Consider the following 24,035-nt stretch of genomic DNA (forward strand, 5'->3'; position numbering starts at 1 on the left):
TCTCTCTGTATTTCTATGTGCATGTCCTGGATTCAGCTGGGATAGAGTTAATTTTCTTCCTAGCATCTGGTACGGTGCTGTGTTTTGTATTCTCTGTGAGAATAATGTTGATAACCCAGTGATGTTTCAGTTGTTGCTGAGCAGTGCTTACCCTAAGTCAAGGACTTCTCAGTATCTCATGCTCTGCCAGGTAGAGGATACAAGAAGCTGTCAGGAAGCACAGCCAGGACAGGTGACCTGAGCTGTCCAAAGTGACATTCCACGCCACAGAACATCGTGCCCAGTACATGAGCTGAAGGCTGGGGTTAAACCTCAACAGTGCAGTACTTCTGCCTTACACTAATTTCTCAACAACTTGATCTACTGCCTGAGAGCTTACTTGGTTTCTTCAGACAAGTTGAAGGGCATCTCTGCCTTGGCTGCACTATCCATATTTATAACAAATGAATAAGCAGTGAAGTAATTTTAAATTCCAGACATAATTGTGCATACAGAGAGATTAAGTGCAACAGCTGGTCCAAAATAAACGCACAAAGGCAGCTCTCTGCTGATTCTCTTTACTTCCACAGGAAGGAAGAACAAAAGCCCTCAACGTTTCCATGCTCCGATTGGAACTCAGAATGTCTTCATATGGACAAAGTCATGCTCTTTCCCTGATAATTAGACAGTTTCCTTACTGACGACAGTTCCTTCAGTTATGAAAATTAGAACATTCTAACACATCTCCTGATCATAGTGATAAGCCCACATAGTTTGTCTTTTCTTAAAAATCTGCTGAGGCAAAGGGGGAAATGCTTCAATGAACAGTTACTCACTATACTATGCAACATGCAAGTAGTTTTTCCCGAACAGTTTTCTGAACAGAGTATAATAAATCTCTTCAAAACAAGAAATATGTTTCTGGTGTTTCTGTACTTAGGAAAATGGATGCAGCAAGAGAGGGAAATGATTTCTTTTGATATTATTCACTGGCTTGCTTGTTTCTAGATTTATACCTCTCATAGACCTTCTTGAAATAGCCTGGACTTGTATGAAAATAACAAAAATCATCAACCCTTCTCCCAGCATTTTCCTCTTTGTCACTAAAGATACTAAATCAATTTGAAAATATATTTTTGAATTTAGATTGTTTGCCCCACACATTTCTTTTTAAAGCACAATTGATAATGAATAGCAAAAAGAGAAAAAAACCACCCCAAACCCTGTGTTTATTCATAAAGTTTCAGATAAATTCATAAAGTTTCAGATGAACCTTGGATATCAATCCCCCATCTCTTCTATAGTATTTTTTATGAGACTGAGAAGAGTTGCTAAAAACAAAGGAAATATCACCCCCTGGGGAACAAAATCACATACATGGACTTCTGTGTAGGACCTTTGAACAACCCCTTTTTAATTAAGCACCTGCCAACATCAGCACAAGGGGATCTGTCTTATCCTGGAGTAAAACTTCTCATTTTTAAATATATTTTTAAAAATAATTTCTGTCTCTTCTTATACTCTATTCACTTATGGGATCCTACATTCCTGTCCCGGGTTGCAGTATATTCCATTACCATCCTCATGAGGTGTTGAAATCAGGTGGGGCAGTGTTTCCTTGCCTCCTCCCCCCAGACTATCTTTCTGTTAATTGCCCATCATTGTCCTGCTACATGACTCAGAGATAACTCCCTCCGGACTATCTTCTGTTCATGAGCCTAATCAACACCTGGCCTCATGACTCATCACCCCATTGTGAGATGCTCCACCCAGAGGGAGGAACCAAGCATCCCATCCTGGATATAATCTGAGATTCTGAACACCACAGACAACCTTTCCACTGGATTTCCAGAGGACAGGAGCTACACAGCCACCACTGGACTTTCTGAGGAAGAGCAGCCCCTTTCTACAGGATTACTGCTTTGACAGAACCACATCCACCACTTCAGGAGGACTGCAGCCACCATTTTATCGGACTGCCACCGCCACCCTGACTAACAGGGTGTCAGGTTGTAGTCTGACTTTGTTAGTTTGAACCAGTGTTTTCTTTTTTTTTTTTTTCTCCTTTTCTTTAATTTCCCTATTAAATTGTTATTCTGACTTGGTGCCTCCCACCGGTTTGTTTTCAAACTAGTACAATTCCTAAAATGCCTCATAATGGGATGAAAATAGAAAGAGAATTAGAGGGAATTTTTTCTAACAGGCTTTTCTTGCCTCCATCACTTTTGTGTCACTTTCTCGGCTTGCCTCAGCATAGGTGAAGAATATATAAAAACATATTATAACTGTACATTTTCTCTATGTTCATCATAACCATAGATTATCACACTTACATGGTGAGCTACAGAACAATCATTAATGAAACTAAGGGGATTCCTTTGTAATTACAATCAATTAGACGTTATCTTTTATACTATCGAAAACAGTTTGTTTACATGTGATTTCTAATCACCTGATAAATTTTCATTAAAGTCAATCACTTTCCAGAGAATAAATCTTAACTGTTATCAGGTTAAAGAGAAGGGAATCTGAGCAATACTCAACAATCACAGACACATGAAGTATCATTAAAAATTACTTATAGACACAGAATAATATTCTGATTAATTCAGTCCAGAGCCTTTTCTAAATAGCCCTCAATCAAAATTCTAAAAAAGTATCTTAAACCACTAAATAAGTAAAAAGAAAAAAATCCAAAGGAAAGTAAAAAACAAAATAAAGTCCAGCAGAACAAACAACCCCACAACTCCCCCCACCTCAATTCTCTGAACTCATGGAACAGATTCCAGTCTAATCCTTGTATAATTCAATGGCCCAATAAGACACAGGAAGACAACATTTAACAATTCTGGTATTCCCAAGAGAGAAGTCAGAAAAAGAAAAAAACCCTAAAATCAAAACTAAAACCAAACAGACAAAACTAATCTCTCATTCTACCAAAAGAAGCAAAAATATTATTGGTCTGTTTAAGTCTTCTTCATACTTCACAGTCTATTAATACGTAGAATTAAGTTTTTCCTTGCATTCCAAAACATATCATTCTTTCAAAATTCCAAGGCAGTCAACTGTGCCATTTAATAAATGCATATTAATTACTCAGATGCAATTTAGTAAGATAAAATCTTTGCTTTCTAAGACAGCAAAGTATAATTAAAACTGATTATGAAATTAATTATATTCTAAAGGCGCTTGTTTTCTTAGCCTTACTTACTGTACAAACAACTAGATTTAATAAGACTGTGAAATGCACTGATGGCATTACATGAAATCAATTACAGCTCACAAAGGATACTATTAAACTGTTAGTGTAGTTTTCATTTGGAGCATCAGCCTCTGAGGGGTGAACTCCATGGCCTAGCAAAAAAGTGATTTGCTACAATGCAAGAGAGAGAAGCCTCAGCTCCCAGCCTGGAAAACTTGTCTGGCAGCACTTACAGTTCTTATTGTACCACACATCATATTAAGTAACACTAAATAAACACTTAGATAAACACACATATTATTTTTCCCCTCTAAAACATGGGCCTCAAGTAGTACTCACGTTACTCAAAGATGCTGCCAGATCAGACTGACTCAATATATTTTAAAACATATATTCTGTCAACGTATTTTAAAAAGCATAAAATGCTAATCAGAAAAAAACAAAACAGCTCTGTAATATTCAGGTCAGAAGCAGCTGGTAACCAAAACTGGTTAGCATCTGAATAAGAAGGAAAGAAAGTAGCCTGCCTACTGCTTCTTCTATCTATATAATCTAATAAAAAAAATATTAGTTGCAAAGAACCATTCCATATTGTATATTTATTCTTTACTCTTCAGGAAGTTTCAGACTGCTACAGAAAACTGAAATATAGAATAAGTTCTCCACTATAAGGAGAGAATCTGATTAAAATAGATCTGCTGCAGAAAATGGTGAAACAACAACTACAACCACAGAGGTAATATGAGAATAATATAGAGAAATATAATAATATAGAGAAATACTAATAATTTATTATTATGCAGATTCAACAACATGGAAGGAAACTACAGCTCTAGTTCTGTTCCGCAGGATCATGCAAATATAAAGAAATAATTAAGTAATGAAATTCCAGAGCCCAATTCAGCAAATTCAGATGGTGCTCAACTCACTCTCAGTTCAACAGAACTTCAGCATGTGATTGATACAAAAGCCTTACAGAGAAAACCCTAACTCTACTGAGATGAATGGCTAACCTTCAGTGGACTTCAAAGGGAACAGGATGTTCTCTGATAGTTCTACCTCAATTCTTTTTTGCATGAATTTCAAAGACTAAAGTTCTTCGCAGAAGAAATCATAACCCTTCAAACAACAATTCTGGACCATTTGACAGAGTGGAGAGAGACATAAATGCCCAAAACTCTAAGTCTGGGAATGAGGAAGTCTGACTGTTCTGCTATGAAGAGACAAGATAAAAATGGATATACCTGAAACTTTGCGTTCTCACAGGCAATTCTGGCAGAGTCATCCAAATCTAACTCTTAAGTAGTGCATGATTTGCAATGTTTCTTTCCTTCTTAATGATTTTTGAAACAGTTATCAGGTGTTTACATTAAAAAGATACTCGATTTGGCTTGAGATCTATCATTTTGTACTCACTGTCAAGCAAGTATCCTCTACATATTATTGATAATTTATCCAACATCTGAGGAGATGCATTTCTTTTCCCTAACATATGTCTACCTGCTCTCAAACCACTTTCCAAATTTAGGCTTGGAAATAAGCACATAACTAATGCATTCATCAGTTTAACTGACGATTTAGCTTTACTTCAGATTATGCAAAGAAATCCATAAAGTATATCATAACCCCTACACAAGCAGCTATTTAGGAAGCAAGTTGGGGATGCAAAGTTTTGTTACAGAAACCTCTTGAATAAAACAAAACTGAGATTAAGAGTATATAATGTAAATAATGTTCAACCCTGAGCATTAGGAGCCTGTTCCAAGAGAGTAGTAAAAGGTGGTATGAAGTGCAGTAATTAACCACTGGGAAAAAGGTATGAAGAGCAAAATGGCAAATTTATTGAGATTAATAAAACCCAGAAGAACTTGAATAATTCCAAATGGAAAAAAATCATTAGGAATATGATAGCATAAAGATTCAATAGATGTGTCTAAAACGAAAGGTACTACAAGGAATATTTAAACTCAGTATAATCTGCTGGGTTCTGAACTAGCTGTTGCCTTGAAGGTATTAAGTATTTCAAATCAAGACCAACAGCTTAATGAAGGTTCCAATACATATTAGCATCTGAAAGATAGTAAAAATGAAAGGAATTAATGTTTATGTCCATCTTTAACTCACTCTATTGAGGCTGGGCTGGGTACCTTTTCCCAATCAGCAGAAAGGAAAATAGTATCAGACATAAAAGGACTAAAGCAGTGACATGATATGAAAACTAATTTAGCTAAAGCAAAATTTAATAAATACGTTCCATACTCCTACTTTTATTTTCCCCAACTTGAAAAGAAGTAACAGTGACAATTGTCCACAGTTCCAAAGGGTAGCACAGTGTAAAAAGTAAGGTTGTCAGCAAAGGCAGATCTGAGCTATGGTTTCTTAGTGCCATCTTATTTGACAAGTGCATATTGCTGGTGTTTCCACTGGAAAAAAAGAGAAGACAAGCCCTAGAAGAGCTGCCTCCCATCCCTTGGAGCAAATCCTCACTGAGAAACTTACAGGTAAATGACCTCAAAACCAAACTAACTTCTTGGAATCAGTAAAGGTATATGGTTTATCAACTGAAACTGCTAGTAATTAATTAACATGGCTGAAGCATCAACCTCAGACATGCTCCAAACACTAAGAACTCATGGAAATTTTGGAACTGCTTACCATTACTGACAATAAACAGCATAATGCTTTTCAGATTTTAAGACATAAAATAACCAAAGCCAACATATATAAGCCATGTTGTGGAGTACAGAAAATGCATCCAAATTAGATTAAAAAAAAAACCCAACCGTAAATTAGACTCTAACTTGCCATGAATTAAAAACAAAAATAAAAAAGAAATCATGTAAATTATAAGGGAAAAAAAAAGAAAGGAAAGGAAGGGAAAAGGGGAAAGGAAAAAGGGGAAAGGGGAAAGGGGAAAGGGGAAAGGGGAAAGGGGAAAGGGGAAAGGGGAAAGGGGAAAGGAAAGGAAAGGAAAGGAAAGGAAAGGAAAGGAAAGGAAAGGAAAGGAAAGGAAAGGAAAGGAAAGGAAAGGAAAGGAAAGGAAAGGAAAGGAAAGGAAAGGAAAGGAAAGGAAAGGAAAGGAAAGGAAAGGAAAGGAAAGGAAAGGAAAGGAAAAAGGAAAGGAAAGGAAAAAGGAAAGGAAAGGAAAAAGGAAAGGAAAGGAAAAAGGAAAGGAAAGGAAAAAGGAAAGGAAAGGAAAAAGGAAAGGAAAGGAAAGGAAAGGAAAGGAAAGGAAAGGAAAGGAAAGGAAAGGAAAGGAAAGGAAAGAGAAAAGGAAAGGAAAGAAAAGAAAACAAAAGAGAAAAGAAAAGAGAAAAGAAAAAGAAAAGAAAAGAAAAGAGAAAAGAAGAAAAGAGTATAGAGAATGTATAATATTAATAAGATAAAATGCAGAAAGTGGAAACTGGGTGTTGCAAGCTTGGCCCTGTAGGCACTTCATAAAACTTTGCTTTTACCATACCCTGTGTCAATTAAACAAATGGAACCTCAGAAATACATAGCACATTTTAAGCAGATAAAAATAATACCACAAAGTGGACCCATATAATGCACTGCCACAAGGCACTATTATGCTTAAGCAGATATATCTCAGATATGTAACTGATTGTGTGTCTTGCAGAAAGGAAGAATCTGCAGAAATGCCAGCTGGAGTGATAGTTCCAAGAGCTATTATTTCTTATCATTTGCAGAAGATAATATTTTTTATAGTTTGTGGGAGATGTAAAGCTTAGTAGCTGGGGAAGTGCTATGCATTTATTAAATGTGTCAGGGAATTATCATAGGTCAGTTAAATTTGGGGTATTGGTCAAAATGTATTTGATACTGGAAGATAAACAAGATGAACCTACTGATCTTTTCCTTTTCACAAATTCCTTGCTTGCTTACTGTTTCCTATTTTATGCACCTGTATCAGACACACCATAAATGCTCTATCCTCAAGATCTACCAGTTTAATCTCACCTCTCAGTGATTTCTCGCCACATCTATTCTAGGACATGCAAGAAAACCCTGTTGCTAATTCTACTGCTTTCCATTCTTCCCTCTGTATTGCCACTTCCCCAGATCTCTGCCTTGGTCAGCAAGAGTCACGACCATCAGCCTCCAGTACCACTGATCCTCATCAGGAACAATGGGGATTCGTTACTCGTTGATTTCTTTGTGACTTTATATAAAAGCATGTGATTGGCATTTCAGTCACAGCTAAACAACAGCCACACTAAAAAGACAAGCGCTGCCATTGTCAACTTGACACATTTGGTGGTAACTTCCAAAGAGAGACTAAGCGTTAATAGCAGACTGAATTATCCTCAGTTTCAAGCATGACTGACAAGCCAGGGAGGGCAAAGCTTAGACTGCCTGCACAACAGCTGAAGAAATACCAAAATACAGGGAAAACACCAGGGGAAAAAAAAATAAGCAACTGAGGTCAAATTCCTTTTCCTGGCACTCTGCTCAAGTCCATCATCTTTATTAATTTCTGTTCAGTTTGTTTTAAAGGATATGAAGCCTGATAAGAAGTCTATTGAGGGGAATGGAAAGACATTCATTTATTTCATGAGCTTTGAATGAGAGCAATGATCAGTTTGCTATAGTTTGTTAATTTATCTACAGACTAATAGGAAATAGATTTAAGGTTAGACTTTCAGGGCACAGAGCATTAGCTTCTGTTCTTGTTCAAACAGAAACTAAAATTCTCTAATTACTTCTAAAAATCTCACCTTTAAGAGAAAGAACAACACATTTGTCTTAGTTTTCTAATGAGATGGGAACAAAAATTGACATTTCTGTTTTTTTCTCACAAAATCAAACTTAGTCTTCCTTAGTACCTTGCTCCTCCTGCATCTCCTGCAGATGCAAAAGAGGAATATTTCTCAAATGGAGCATTTCCTTGACATACCCACATTAAGTTCCAGTTATGATTCAAGTTTGTCCCCAAAACTGCTCTCCCTTTAGAATTCTGTTCCGTAAACTATTCAATGGTTTTGTCCAGTTGAATTTCCCTTTAATATGAGAAATGTCCTCATTTTCAACAGAAGGGAGTAAAGAGCATTTAACACACAGTAATCATGAACAAAGAAACAGAATTTTGTTTTAATCAAGACCAAAGTAAAAACCAAAAATGAGGAAAAAAAAAATAGCAAGAGTTTGAGTAATAAGGAATGGTCTTCTCAGCCTGTTTCTTGCTTAGTTTCTGTTGGTAACTTGCTCACACTATTGGAAACTGATGGCCTCTTTGCAAAATGCCAGTCCTATTTTCCTTTTTAATTGTGTACAATTAAATAATTAATACTGGATTACAGTTAAAGCATGGTGCTAATAACACCAAGGTCATGGGTTCCATCCCTGTATAAACCATTCATTTAAGAGTTGGACTGGATAATCTTTGTGGGTACCATCAAACTCAGAATATTCTGTGATTCTGTGATTTTAAACCCAAAACAACTAAACTCTCAATGAGCTGAATTCATGGTGTCTAGAAATCTGAGCAAATCCTTTGTGGAACAGACAAAAAAAGCACTATTTAATTTAAAAACAGCAACATTTTTCTCTGTGAGGTCATTTCTGTTTGTCTGTGGGAGGACTTAGCAGACTTACAGATGATCTATTGCCTTTCTGGAAGAGATAAAGATACTAGACTATGTATATATATATTCAAGTGGTGGGACAATTTAGTATCTTTAGACTCATCTAAAATTTTTAAGAAACATGTCCCTGAAGTCACAAAGATCCATAGATCCTTTTGTCAAATATTGTATTACTGATGCTTCCTTCTCCTGAAATAACTCAAGAACCTTTCCTTCTTATAATTGTAAAAGAGTTTCTCAAAAATCACAGGAATATGTTCACAAAGGTGGAAATGATGAATCACACAGTATTCTGGGTAACATTGTCTTTTCAGTGCCCCCTACCAGCATTTTGAAAGCATATCCAAGACTGTCTTCTCAAAAAATGAGCCAAAAACAGTCACTACCATCAACTGAATTCTCATCTTGGATCCACATACTGATGTCAACACTGCACAAAGAAGTACTGTCACCTGAGTGGAGAACTAAGATTAAACTAGAATATAAGCAGCTGACTTTCTAGATCTGATTATATGAGCTTCATCTGGCAGCTTCATTTACTTCTTTTTACAATTTTTTTTCTTATATGTGATGAAATGTCATCATTCTGAGGGATATTAGGAAGAAAAAATAGTAAAGCATTGTTGACTGATGTCATTGCTGGTAAGACTGATATTATATTTTGTACCTAAAAAGTTGTTCGAGATTGCAGGCAGTTAGTAGATTGTCTTTCAAATAGGTTACCTCTCTTTTATTTATCATCATAAAATAATCCCTCTGCTCCAAATGGTTTTTTTAGGTGTGCTTTTAAAAATGGATATATTAAGAAATGATATAAGTAAAACGTAAACCAATAAACATAACAAATTAAAGCATCAAAACCATGCCATTCTGACCCTTCTTACAGTCCTTTTCTGAGGATTTAAAATAAAGGTAACAGAATGGAACACAGATAACAAAAAATACTTTAATCTTTTGTCTGAAAACCACTTTTAGGTATCTTTAAAGACATCCATATTCTAAACACAAAAGGCTTAATATTTTTGCATCACAAGCAGCAAATACAGAGTTTTTCTTTAGAGTTTCCTAACTCTGCTGGAGAGTAACTTCTGAGAAGTGTGGAGTGCTTTACTGACAAATTAGTTTCATGAAAATGAAAGGCTTCTTATGTCCAGTTCTCTAACAAGAAAAACATAAGGACTCCATATAAAATTCAGACTTTTCAGAAGAGTTCCAGAATAAATGCTTTTTTGAAGACTTTGTCTCTTGTGTTCAAAATCACAGTCAACAGAAATACATTAGTTCTTCAAAATAAATGTGTTGACATACAAAATTATTTGATCCTTGACATAATTTTGACTGCGATATCTCAGATCAAAGAGATTCATTTAGTGTGACTAGTTTTACTGATGAAGTACTTAGGGCCTTAAAGATTTAAAACCAAGAGAAGTTCTCAAAGGCAGCATCCGACAAACATCTAGACTGAAAATTTCTTCTTTAAATATGAAGGCAATAAAGATAAATATATTATCAACATCTCTCACAAAACAAAAGAATTGCCCTACAATTTCATTCAATATTTTCCACCAGACTTTGCAATTTTAAATTAGAATCCATTGCTAAACTGGTGTAAATAACAAGCTTCATCATGACATGTTGGTTGTAAAGAAGCAGTCTCTCTTCATGTCTGTTTTCCTGAGCCTGGCAAAATTATATTGAAAACCAATCAATAAATCACCACAGCACGATGATAAGAATAAAAATTATCATAATATTTTTTTGGGGGAAAAAATAAATTTACATCAGAAAATGACATTCTTCATGTTCATCTAAAGTCACATTTGCAAGGATTTCTTGCTCACACCCCCACAAATGCAGCTCTATAGCCAGGACAACAACTGCAGGCACAGATGTGTAAACAGACTTCTCATGTAAACAAGATTCCCATGGCCACAAAGTTGCCCTCACAGAGAATTTTTGGAGCTGCTCATACTCATGGCTCTATACAGAACAGCAGGAGAATGGAAAGGGGAAGGATGAGTTTGCTTGGAGACTGCGAATTCTTTGCTGCTTGACTTGAGCAGTCCGAGCCAAAATGAGCAGATAAGCTTCTCAGAGATGGCTCCTAGAAACAGTCTAGGTACTGAAACCAACTATGAATCTTCAGTATAACTCAAGACAATTCACACTTCTGGCTGCTGCTTCTGTGTAAATGCAGTTTTTCTCACCCACAATGCAATACAACTGTAAAGCAAATGTGATTATTTCCACAAGTAACATAAAGTAATGTAGTGTTAGGACAGGTAGAGTATATTAAGAAAACCTGTCTGCAGCAGAATGATTGAGCTCTTTCTGTGCAGGTAACAAAATTATACTTACAAAATTCATGTGTAGATAAATGCTAAATTCTAAAAATTGTATTTTTATGACAAGCAACAACTGATTAGGAATAGTTTGCTGCTGAAAACCCAAATTTAGCTTTTGACCTTTTTCACACTTAGAATTACTGTTTTATTATGCATTTACGTATGAAGGAGATATGCATCATACTTATGTACTGTTTATGTCCTTAGTTTGTTTGGCCATTTGCATTTTATACTGTCCAGCTGACGTGCAAAATCAAGGTGTTTATACAACTGGCTCCATTAGAGAATTAGCACCATTCTTAGTTAAATATGGGAGTTGGTACCTTAGGTCTTTCAAACAGGTTTAGAAACACATCTCCTAGCCTCTCCCTACACTGATTCTTCACTGTTTATACTTTGTAGTGGGGAGAAGAAAGTTACTTTTTATGTTTAGGTTGTTGTGTGTCCTCTATATTGTCTCAGGAGCCAAAAAAGCATCTTGAGCAGTGAAAGCTCCCAACACCTACTGACCTGGCCTGACCTCCACTGAGCTTGACCACAGAACTGATGGGTGATGCTAATATTTGAAGATGTCTATTACACAGTGGTGGTTTGGAATCCTAAACAATTCTCAGAGTATGTGATGCAATAATTTTCCATAATTGACTCTCCATTGAGAAAGATCTAAGTCCATTTTTAGATTAATATTTAAGCTAATGATATTTAACACATTTGGTGGATTCACAGGAAAGGAAACTACAAGCAACTGTTGATGCTTTTATATGGTAATTCACATAAAATGTGTCTGCCCACAAAAGGAGGTAAAATAATACTACCATAACAAACATTTTTTTATATAGCAAATTTCTAATGGTTGCTTCTATCATTGCCCTCCTTTCCCTCTTGAGAAGACTTCAGTTCAGCTGTTAAGATTTATTTTTCTTAACGCAAGCAATAGAGATCACTTTCTCTTTCATTGCTTCAGCTTAAATAATATGGCTATTTCTTGGAAAGTCAATGCTTCTAAAGAAGAAGAGACCTGTTTACAAGTCACTCTGGCTTTTGCCCAAGTGATCAGTTCATGTGCTTTTTAGTGTATCTTTGCAGTATCAACAACAAAAGCAAAAATTAAAAAGTGTCAAGTGAAAAAAAGGGAAGCAACCACCAAGCATTCACCAGCTTGTCCCTTAAAGGACTTAGACAGGTCCTGGTTATAGCTCAATGCTATAAAACACAACAGTAAGGCAAAGGGTAAACACACAGCAATCAGCTGCAAATCTACTTAAGCAAAACAAAACACGAGCTAGCAGATGTTGCCTGAATGACTGAACTACTTGCTTTGGCAACTATTACCAACAGGCAAAGTGGAATTTTACTACTGGTTGCCTGCCTGTTGTCATAGTAAACTGGTTCATGGAAAAGGAGGTTTCACTTTTTTTTTACACTGACACAAAATTCTGATGTTAATGACAGGTTAAAGGAAAACCAGTTCAAAAAAATGTAAGCAACTCTTAATTTTTAAAAGAAAATATTCGCAAAATAATTAGGCCATTTAACTTAGCAATATAGAGAGAAGAAAGCAAAATCTTTAGCTGAATATTTCCTGTTGACACCTAAGACCTGCATAAAAAGTGATAAAACTGCTTGTAAAATACTGGAGAAATGGTCAAGAACATAATTTGGAATCTATTTCTACATCACTGTGAGGTGAGCAAGTTATCAGCCTTTCTCATCCATTGTCTAGATGCAGATAACACACACGGATATATCTGAAATCACTGCATACACGTCTGAGTGTAAAACTAGTCTTTCTTGAAGACTGGGGCAAAACAGTTCACAAGTTTCATTTCTACTGAGTAAATATTCTCTTACAGTTCAAAAGATCCCCAAATCCATACCCCCCCTCCCCCCCACTCCCTTTTCTTTTTCTCTGTGCAATAACCTGAAAGCTGAAGAGTTGAAGCATAGGAGCAGGGCAAAAAACCCAAAGTGAAATCCTCCCCCAAAAACCAGAACAAATTGGCATTTAAGTCATCCTAAGGCCCGTGGGCTTCATTATCTCTTCCACAGGTCTGTTTAACAAAAGGATCATTTAGGTTGGAAAAGACCTCAGAAATCGTCAAGTGAAACCCTTAACCCAATGCTGCTGAACCCACCTGTAAACCATGTCCCTAAGTCTCACATCTACATGGCTTTTAAATCCCTCCAGAAATTTAGAACATTTTTTCAATATCTCTCTCAGGAGCTGCTGCATGAGCAAAATGCCTGACTAGTGCTTCAAAGAAACCTAAAAAATCTACATGTGCAGAAAATCTTCCAAGTAAAAGTCTTATGCTGACTTGATGCCTTAGTATGTCCATATTTATCAGTCTCACAAAAGACCAATAAAAATGTGATCCAGCCCTTAGAGAAGCTTATCAACTACTGTTTGCAGCATGCTTCTTTTTCAAGTTCCCAGATCATGAACTTACAAAAGTCGTATACAAAACACTAAATTAAAAATATGTTAGAAACATAGCAACATCATACAATCAAAAACTAGGATACTCGTTTCACAGTTCATACTTATTCCTACCTTTTTGTACTTCTTAAAGGGAAATGTCAATTCAGTCACCTAACCAGCTCTCTTCTTAGACAGAAAATATTTACTACAGTAATTCATCTAACATGTCTGTGCATTTTATAGAAGCTTGCAGGGAATGTGTCTTTAAGAATTTGTACTTTCTCTTAGCCTAATACTTTGCAGAGTCCACACAAGAATGGCAATTCTCATCTTTGGGCAACATTAGACACACCGGGGCTTGTGCCTGAGGCATTAACAGATTTAAAGATGCACCCTTAGCTACAATTAATACAGAGCATCCACAGCAGCTACACACAGATCCTGGACTTCTCACCAAGCAGGGGCTGTTGTTCTAAATACAGACAAAAGCACTTTCCTTTGGTTCTCATGTCTGATCCTTCTGAGCTGATGGTTTTATCTACTCATGGAGAAAGGTTTTGAGAATTAGACTCGCAGCCTTTCTCATCCAGCAAGAGACAGTCCCCCCAAACTGCTTCTCAGGCCACAGTGAGCAAAACATTTTTTCTTAAAAATATGGCTACTTCTAATAAAGCTAAAATGGCTACTACTATGACAGGAGAAATGCAAGCAGGTATAAGTGGAATGTTTATACTAAAATCTCAGTTTAATTAAAAATAAAAAGCTTTCAAATTACTGTATGCCTTTCTTTTAGAGGACATCAATAGTATCCCTTCTCTCATTTGAACAGGGTCTTAAGTCAGTGGTAAATTTGCTTTGGAAAAAATGCTGCTAAATTGACTCGTTCATATGAACATCAAATTAAACAAAAAGTGGCATTAAACTTCTGTAGTCATCAGTGATTTAAGTAACTGCCATTATGCAAGAAGATCTACTGAATTTACTGCATATTTAGCTAAACTGACTTTTCTGGCCTTGTTCATGGACTTTAATTAAAAACATGTTAAGATCTAATTCATTTCTAGTTTGAGTTATAAACTATAAAGCTTAATCCAAGATACTGATGAAAAACTTTCATATAATTTTTACACATCTAATCTCATGTGTAGTGGTTTAAAACTCTTTTACTACTACAAAGAAAGTAATTTTTACTGCAACATGTTCTAATCTTATAGATTGCATATTGGATGATTCACAATTTGTTGGCAAGCTGCAAAAAAAATTGCTTTTAATAAGGAATTGGTATTTAAACCAAACACTGAAAGCCTGTGAAATGTAATCAAGAATGTGGTCAAGGATTTAATAAAAACTTTCTTGACTAGAGATTTGCTTCAAATATACAGGATAACATTTCTACTTTGAACCTGCTTCAATAGGATGTGCCTGTCATTTTCAGATTTGGTTTATGAGTCAGAATCACTATTGTGATTGTGATGTGGAGATAGTACAGATATATGAAACAATTTTAAATACTTGAAATATAGCCTATCAGATTAAGTTAGTTGGCAACTGTTAATAGCAGAAGAAAATTGGCAGGAAGCTAATTTTTTTTTGCGAGAATTAAGTGGTATTCCAAAGACATATTTCCAAAATTTCTACAGAAGAGTCATGATCGTTTCTCACTACAGTCACGTCATTTGCAAAAGTTACATCTTCTATAATCTCCAACCAAAGCTGGACAATGAATATTAATGGCGTTTAACAACAAATCTAATAACAGAACTTATATCCTACCTTTTATTAATGGCAGCCCACGATGCATTAATGCTATCTGTCATCAGTTGTACATTTCTGGTGTCATCTGCTGAATAATCACGGAGCAGCTTAAGTGCCATGTCATTTGCCACATCTACATTTATTTGCCATTGTCGTATTTCTTTTGCAAATTGCTGAAGTAAAAAGAGAAAGAAAGAATAATCCTCAGAGCAACATAAAATGATCACATACATTGTTATGATTATTAGAGAAGGAACAGAATAACTAACACCATCTATATAAAAAAAAAAAAAAGAAAAAATAAGAAAAAATATCCTTCCTCACATTTACTGGAAATGAAAATCAGTTTTTCTAAATGTTTTAAATTCTTTTAGTGATATGACCACAGGACTACTTCTACACTCTGAGAGGACCAAGCAACCAACTTCTAAATGCTGGAAAAGACGTGACAGCTCAAATTTATAAACACTGATTAGAATGTTGATTATTCTTTTCTGAGACACAAATAGATGGATGCATTATTATGCATTATAGAAACTACAATTATTTGTGACACTGAATTATACCGGGATAGAAAATATAGTGAAATCATATATTCTGACTAATTTTCTTTTTTATACTGTGAAATAATACTGATTTGGACAATTACTACCTGTGCTTTCAGGTTGTTTTTTTAAAATTTAATTCATTTAGCAAATTGTTTATGTAATTAGTGCCATCTACTGGAACAGCACTAAATTTGCAATACAGCAAAATACTACCAGTAAACCTATTAATATCTTTATAATGCTAATTTATGCTTCATACTAAAAAGCTTTTTAAATCTTGGTCATTCTTTGTTTCCCCCTTTCCTCCCCACTTTCTCCTCTCCTTTCTTTCTCCTCTCCACCTAGGCCAGCTGCCTCACTGCAGAAGCAAGCCAGGAAATCCAGAGCACTCACTCAGCCAGCAGCCAGCTCCCATGCATCTTTCCTGTTAGTCTTTCTCTCAGAGCAAATTTCCATATAAATGCACTGAAGCTGCATATTTAATCCATAATGTGTAACAACAAGATGAAAGAGAAAAGATAATTGATTGCCTACTTGTACTTTTGTACTAGAGAGACTCCAACTAGCCAATAAAATGGACAATACAAGTTGAAAACCAGTTTGTATTTGCAAATAGAAATAGTAAGTTGCATGTAAACATTTGAAGCTATTGACGAAAAACAAACAGTAAGACTTGACTGTCTTTATTGTTGTGCTTTAATACATAAATCGGGAAATGCCTGTGAAGAAAAAAATAGCTTTTTTCCCTTCATTCTCCCAAAGCAGTGTTCCTTTTGAAATCTTGTTTTGAATCACATAAGGAATTCTCCACACAGAGCTGAACTTACATGTAATCCCTAGTGAAAGAGTCTAAATTCTAAGAATAAATAAATAATTTATGTGTTTATGCTTTAATCTCAGAAGGTCTGTAAAGTGATTTTGATTAAGACTGGGACTAAGATCTTTGAACATAGTCCAAATGGAATTTTGGCAGGGGGGGGTTGATTTTTCCCCCAAACTCTTACCTGTTAAAGGGCTATTTCACCATCTCTAGGTTCTCTCCATTATTTAAAACTGAAAACAGGTACTTCCTCCACTTCCTGTGCTATTCCTTCATGAGAGGGGCAGATCACTCAGTCACTGTGCACCAAAGAGCCTCAGGTACTAAGGCAGCACCTTGTTTATCTGTTTTGTACAAGGGATCTTATTTCTACCAGTCAAACATTAGGAGGAGCCTATAAACCCCTAATCCTGAAAACCATCTGAACATGTTATGGTTAAGGTCACCTAAGATGAAGCTGTCTAGACAAATTTTTTTTAAGTAATTTCCCTTTGCTGAGTGAGGAGATATAGACAGGAGAGGTGATAATTTTCTGGAAAAACACTACTACTTCTTTGAGGATGCTACAGGCAGATGGTTGTTTTGGAAACAGTCTGCTAGCTGAGCTCCTTTCCTGCCAGAATGATTTACAGTAAATATACAAATTTTAATATTTACATAAATATAATAATATATATACAAAATACAAAATTAAAAAAAATTCTACAGTAAGAATAATTTCATTTTTGTAGACCTTATATAGCAAGTATCTATTCTACATTTAGGTCAATCCATCTTTGTTTTACTCTACCTTTCTCTTTGTTTAAAATTACACAGGAATGAAGGTAATTTTTTTTCTCAGCCAAAGAATCACAGCAGACTGACTGTTCATTGCTTTATACAGAAGATTTACCATAACATTTTGCCTGCCTTGTAAATTGATGGTCTGTAAACTTTACTTTGAAAATAAGATCTTTTTGCCAAGACTCATGTGAATAAAAATGACCTCATAAAAGATTTGAAACCCTGTTTTATAATAAAAAAAAAAAGGGAAGATCTGTTACAAGGTTATTTCCAAAAGTGTTGTTCTCACCATTAACTTCAACATTAATCCATTAACTTCCCGACACTACAACACTAGGTCATCACTCCGGAAAGAAATTATGAATATAGAGAGCTTTGCTGATGGAAACAATTTGTATTTTCTATTTTACTGGAAATTGATATGTAATTTTTCTACAGCTTTGAGGAGCACATGCTTCAACTTTTCTCTGTGTGCAGGCACTGAGAACCAAGTGTTGTGGTAAAAGTTTTACCTGTCTGTCCCACCAGAGGCCCATTAACTGTCTTCCTACATGACTGCAATGTATACTTCAGAATTACATTCATGGCATCCTTTTTTTTCCCTCTTTTCCCTTTTACATTTATCTTTAGCTACTTAAGAGCACATTTGTTTTTTTTTTTTTTTTCTTTAAAGGAAAATGCTTCATTACCTTAATTTCTTTTTGACTTTTTTTTTAAAGCATTCTCTTTGTTTTGTCAGTATTATCACTGGAATTTGCTGAGTTTATTAAAAGGCTTAAAGAATTAAGAGCGTGAATTTATCATGTCAGTTAGGTATAAATTTATTTTAAACTTTTAATTAGAAGACACTAGTTGATGTTATTAGGAATAAAGTCTGTGCAATTAAGAGCCCTCGATTTAAAACAAGTAATGAAATCAGAGCTTCACTTTATTCTATCCCAGGATTGCCCAGTGGAACAAAATCAATGATGCACAGTAGTTTAAATATAGCAATATGTATGTACAACATAATCCTTTTCTGGGTATATACCACAAATCTGGAAAATCAGGCTGTCGTTCTGTCCTTTTTCTGTATATCAGTAGCCTGTTTTATTTATATACTTAAAGAATTTATTTTTTTAATCAAGGTATTCTAATTCAGTGTTTGCAACATAGTCAATAACATGAACTTGATTGTTTTACTAAAATCAAAGCAGTACACTGTCAGCCCTGGAACAATAAAAACCCACAAAATGCTGATTTTGTTTTTCATCTTGGTGCACAGGGAACAGCAAAAGAGTCTCTAGTAAGTTACCACCCTGCAAGAAACCAACAAAGGCAAGCAAGGCAGCCTCAGCCTTATCCACAAATTCAGGACATAAAGTTCACACCCTGTTCACACCAGTGGGAGGCTGCCTGACCTTTTGAGTCCCAACAGAGCAGAGGATGTAATCAGGCTGCTGTTTAATTTCCTGTGTAGATGAAGAAATAAGTGGTCAAAGAAGGAAAGGAATGAAACATTGTCCCCATCCTTCCTCCTCCTCACTTTGGCCCTCCCAGATGAAGTTGTACAGAGGGAGAGAAAATGTTTTACCAGCTCCGACCAAAGCAAGGAGTCAAGGAGTGAACAGGCAATCCTGGAAGTTTTGTTTGGTTTGGGGTTTTGGTGGTTTTTTAAATTTTTTTTTCTCCTCTTTTAAACAGAAGCTCAATATCCTATTGAGAAAAGGTTAGTTTTACACTAGCTTATGTTCTGATGACGTGGTGATGGAAGGAGTTGAGGTGTGATTGTGTACTATTTATATACCTACAACCTTCAGCCTGCTGAGTTACCCATCTGCAGTCATCACTTAATGAACAATAAAAACCAGGACTTAATGGGTAAAGACTCCCATTGGCCAGATTGCCATATTCTGGTTCCCCACACCTAACACCAGTTTAATTCTCAAGTACCAAACTAAAAAAATAGAATGGAAGAAAAAAGTTTTAATTCTCAGCAAATTAACTCTGAATTAATTTCTGATTCAAATGAATAATATTTTAAAGTATTAGCTATAGTACCTGCTTACTTTTCTCTTTTAAATGTCAGAAAAAAAAATTGTCAAATTCTATTAAAAACATTAGTGGCCAAATACAAGCCAGCTATAGATTTTTGTTTCATGCTGGCATTGTAAAAAAATAATAATCAAAAGACTGGTATTATTGAATTTACCATGTACTCATGTATAAGGATGCCCTAACAGAAATGCATTAACACATGCACTGATTAAAAGTTCCCCTAGAGCAGAAAGGAACTTACACATTGATTCAGCTGTCTTTAGGCAGACCTACAGTGTTTAACAAGCAAATCAGAAGAACACTTGGTGACTACTTTCTCACACCAAGCTGTGTTGAGATACAAAGCTGACAAAATTAATAAGTCTGAAGAATTTATTTAAGTCTTGCACTGACTTCTCTCTTTCCCTCAAAAAAAAAATGAATAGAAATGACAGCTTCTTCTTCATCAGTGTAATAGCAAGCCAAAAGACAGCCTACTTACTCTACATCTTCAGGGGACAGAAAAATATATGTGTTTGGCACAGAAGCCTGGAAAGCATTTATTTTGAAAACTTGATGTATTTCTAGGTCCTTTAGTTTAGATAATACTGTACAGCAGAAACATAAAGCTGCTAGCTCAAAAAAATTTTCCATTTTCCTTAGACTTCATGACCCCTTATCTCAAGCATGAACATAACAGCAGATGCTGTCACATCTGAGAAACTTTGATGAGGGATTTGACACAATAGGAATTTCTGGCAGACAAAGATAATTCCTCTAGGAAGGCTGGCACAAAAGAAATACAAAAAGGAGAAGGAAAAAGAAGAAAATAAATTCCCCCACCCCTCCTACTCCCTATTCTCTAAGACAGAGGTGAATTTCTTCCAGACTTGAAGAAGAAAGGCTAAGCAAAACCAAATAAATGAAAGTAAACAACCCTGGAAGAGTAGAGCTTGTTGATGTTCATATCATCATGAGGGCATGAATTATGATGGACTAGCTGTGACACTGAAACTATAATTATAGATTAACATCTGCAACTTCACACAACACATCCCACTGGATCCAGACTGGTGGGCATGGCTGAGGATACACACAGCCCAAGTGCTTCTAAAGTGAGGCAAAAGAATCTGCAGGTCTCCATTCCCAAACTCTATAGGTAGAGATGCATCCTGTGCATAAGAACACTAGTATTCTTTCTCTAGAACTCTGGGGATGGAAGAGAAGATGGCATGTTCTTATTTCTCTCAATGGATAATGTTGATCCAAAAAAACCCTTTTTTTTTTTTCAAAAAGCATATACCCTTAGATGGACCTCATCTCAACTTCATATATTCTTGTAAAAAAAGTGGATAAAAATCCATTTCTAAAGCAATAATTTCAATTATTTTCCTAGTTAAGAAATTTGTGTTCAAGACATAAGACACTCCAACACTATGACATAAGACAGTGCTTGCACAGAACTGTTTTTTTGTTAATTGAGTCTTTGCAGAGCTGAGGCATTGACTTTGTTGAAGCTTTTCCTTTTTTAAAACAAACACTGGGCAGAAGCCAGGGCTGTATCTCTGCAGGAAGACAGTGACAAATGGGAGTCCTCTATGCTGATGAATGACAGTACTACACATGATCCATAACTCTTTCCAATACATTAGTGAGTGATTGCCCTTGTTTACCATAATCTACCCTTCCCAAGCAATGACCCAAGAAATGGTACAATCTTAAATGAGAAAACTTAACCTTAGCTCAGCCCTAAAACAACGGGCTGACGAACATTTCTGTGCTCAGGCAAGCAAAAGAAAAAAAAAGCAAGCTAAAACACCAACAGATTTTGTATCTACTTCTAAATACAATAACTGATGATGGAGATAACTGAACCAATCATGAAGTTGGACATACATATACTTTCTCTGGCAGTAAAATGTTGATGAGGACCCCATTAACTCTTCACAGCAGTTCATTACCATTCAGATGTGTAAATAAGACTGCTCTAAGCCCACAAACTTTAACCAAAAATTGAGTGGTAGGAGTTAAAAAAAAATACAAAAATCTGGTGGGCAGGAGAGGAGAATATATCACAAAATACTTGTGCAACTCTTTTCCCATAGAGGCAGGATTCACCTTAAAAGGCTGATTGATTGGTTGGTTTTAATCTTGGTTTTCCCCAATTAGACAGTGAGATACTATTAATCTTAAACTGCTGTTCTCAAAATTTATTCATGAAGAATGTCACCAAAGTATGACTGTTTCCATAATAAGAAACTTAAAAACTGATGCAACAGAGAATATTTTCTACCTGACATATAGCTCAGCTATGTAAGTTAACACATTTTAGCCCCCATAATGTGGCAATGTGCTAAAATCACAGGAGGAGCCATTTCAGGCTTATTTTTTCAGTTAATAACCCTGCCGAGGTTGAATCTGGTGAGATTATCTTGTGGCAAATCTAAAATGCTTGATTTCCAAAATATATCCATATAGTTTGCTACAGTTGGGTTTTTTTCCCTGTTTTCTCAACTACTTCCAGAAAACCTATGCAGCTTCATTAGCAGTGAAGACAGCCATACCAATACTACATGATTTCCCTGTCTGCAGTACCACTGCTGCTGAGGCTGTAGTTGAACAGAAGGGATGTGAAATACTTGTGCTAAAAAGGTAGGTGTTCCTCCAGCAAGATCAGCCAGATATTTGTTATATCTGGTAAGTAAAGACCAATTTCATATTCAAGGAATATGTGACACATATTTTAGACTTTAATTTTGTTCTAATTTGCTATGGAAGACTTTTTGCCGTGTACATTGTCCATAGTTAGAGGACAACAGAGGACATATTCTTTAATGATCTCATTAACTCAAATGGAAATATTTTAATACTCAGTAGTGACCTTAAGTTCTGCGTTCTGCTTTTTCAAAGCTTCCACAGTGTAGGAGATTTCTTTCCATGACTCAAGCTTTGCTTTTGCTTGTTCAAGAACCTGTTCAGCTTCTCGTTTAGCTTCCAGCCACTGTGTTGAATCCTTCAACATCTCTTGAAGCTGTTGTTTCCGGCTTTGGAGGTATCCATGCACTTCATCCCACTGGCTCTGTATCTTTTCAACTGGTGAAACACAAAGGAAAAACAAAAGCTGAATTACTTAAAAGCTTTTAATTTTTTTTAAAAATTCTATTTTAATTCTATTAAAATCTTTCTAGAACTGACCATATCAGAAAGCTGCTGTACTTTTAAACTGCAATTGCATCGAAGTTTAGTTCAACAAAAAAGAACAGATAAACTGTTCTGGGTCACACAGTATGGCTTTATGACACACAGCATGTGTCTCAATGCATATGCAGCAAGAAATGACAGGTTCATGCCTCAAAAGCCCTTATGAAACAGGATCATATTTGAGAAAAAGTCTGCAATAATCCTTCATTTTTACCAAACCAACACAAGGTTTAGGATTTTCTGAACAACAAGTCCTTTAGGGACTACAGTAATATTAAAGATTTATTGCAAGATATAATTAATGGCTGTACTTTCTTATTTCATTAAGGCAAACGTTAGCAAACTGCAAAGGCTAAACAACTTTCTTATATGCACATGTTAAATATAAAATAACATTAGCTTTATCCACCATTTGAAAGAAATGTGATTTGTGGAAACTTAAGGATCACTAAAATCACTGATAATAAGCATTGGAGAGCATCCAGCACCAGGCTCATCCATAGTAGCATAACAACACCAATAGAAGTGTCCAAGGAGCTGAACTTTGACACAATATACACAAAACCCCCAACATCAACAAACAATAAAATCTGTGCAGTGCATGAAGGAATAAGCATTTCTTATATACATATATTTAATTCCCTGAGGTTAGTCCACACAAAAACGCATTCTCAATATTTTCTTGAAGACTTCCTCACTACATTGAAAATTCACAGGCCTTCTAGGGAAGGGAACTGAGTTTCCTAGAGTAATTAGAAAGCAACTGAAATATTTGTTGACTGGCAGTTCCAACACTGCATGTCTCACTGCAAGGTTGATTCCAGAATGGTGCAGGCTAAAAACCTGGATGAGAAATGCTTCAGCAGGGAAAAGAGGCTTCTAACTATCAGTGCTTTTCCTCCTTCCAGAAGAAAGGATAAAGATCTTTCCATGTACTCAGCTGAGGTTTAGAGAGAGAGAAGAAAACTTTTCAGCATTCTCTGCTGAAGCCTAGGGAGAAAAACTGAGTAAGCACACATAGCAACATGTTTAAATCAAAGGAAAAGCAAAAGGAACTGAAGAAACAGAACTGGAAAACATAAAGCACGGGCAGAGCACAGCAAGGATAGCCTAAAGCCCAAATATTTAAATTTAATCTGAAGCAAATCTAACCTCTCGTTTTAGGAAGTCGTATACTCCTGTCACAAAACAATTCATTTCTGTGCCCTCTCTGGGCAAGGATTTCTGATGTAAGCTTTAGAGCACACTTGAAACAACAAAGAGGCTGTAGACTTCAGGAAGGGTGAATAACAGAAGTGAGCAGCTTGAGCAAAATCTTCCTGCTGTGGCTACAGAATGTGGCTCAAGGGTTGTGCTGGACACTTAGGGACAAAGACTGC

General features: G+C 35.8%; 1 protein-coding gene across 12 annotated transcripts in view; it reads right to left on the reverse strand.

Annotated features, from left to right (window-relative positions):
- Positions 1-24,035, reverse strand: part of DMD (dystrophin) — a 1,090,817-nt gene that overhangs the window by 250,962 nt on the left and 815,820 nt on the right. For all 12 annotated transcript variants that reach the window (XM_048288642.1, XM_048288670.1, XM_048288700.1 and 9 more), the window contains 2 exons: positions 22,337-22,548; positions 15,307-15,461 (listed from right to left, as the gene is read on the reverse strand). In XM_048288642.1, coding sequence (XP_048144599.1) covers positions 15,307-15,461; positions 22,337-22,548 — 367 coding nt within the window. The remainder of the gene's footprint in view (positions 1-15,306; positions 15,462-22,336; positions 22,549-24,035) is intronic.

The sequence above is a fragment of the Corvus hawaiiensis genome, chromosome 2 (genome assembly GCF_020740725.1).
Source record: "Corvus hawaiiensis isolate bCorHaw1 chromosome 2, bCorHaw1.pri.cur, whole genome shotgun sequence".
Classification (NCBI taxonomy): Eukaryota; Metazoa; Chordata; class Aves; order Passeriformes; family Corvidae; genus Corvus; species Corvus hawaiiensis.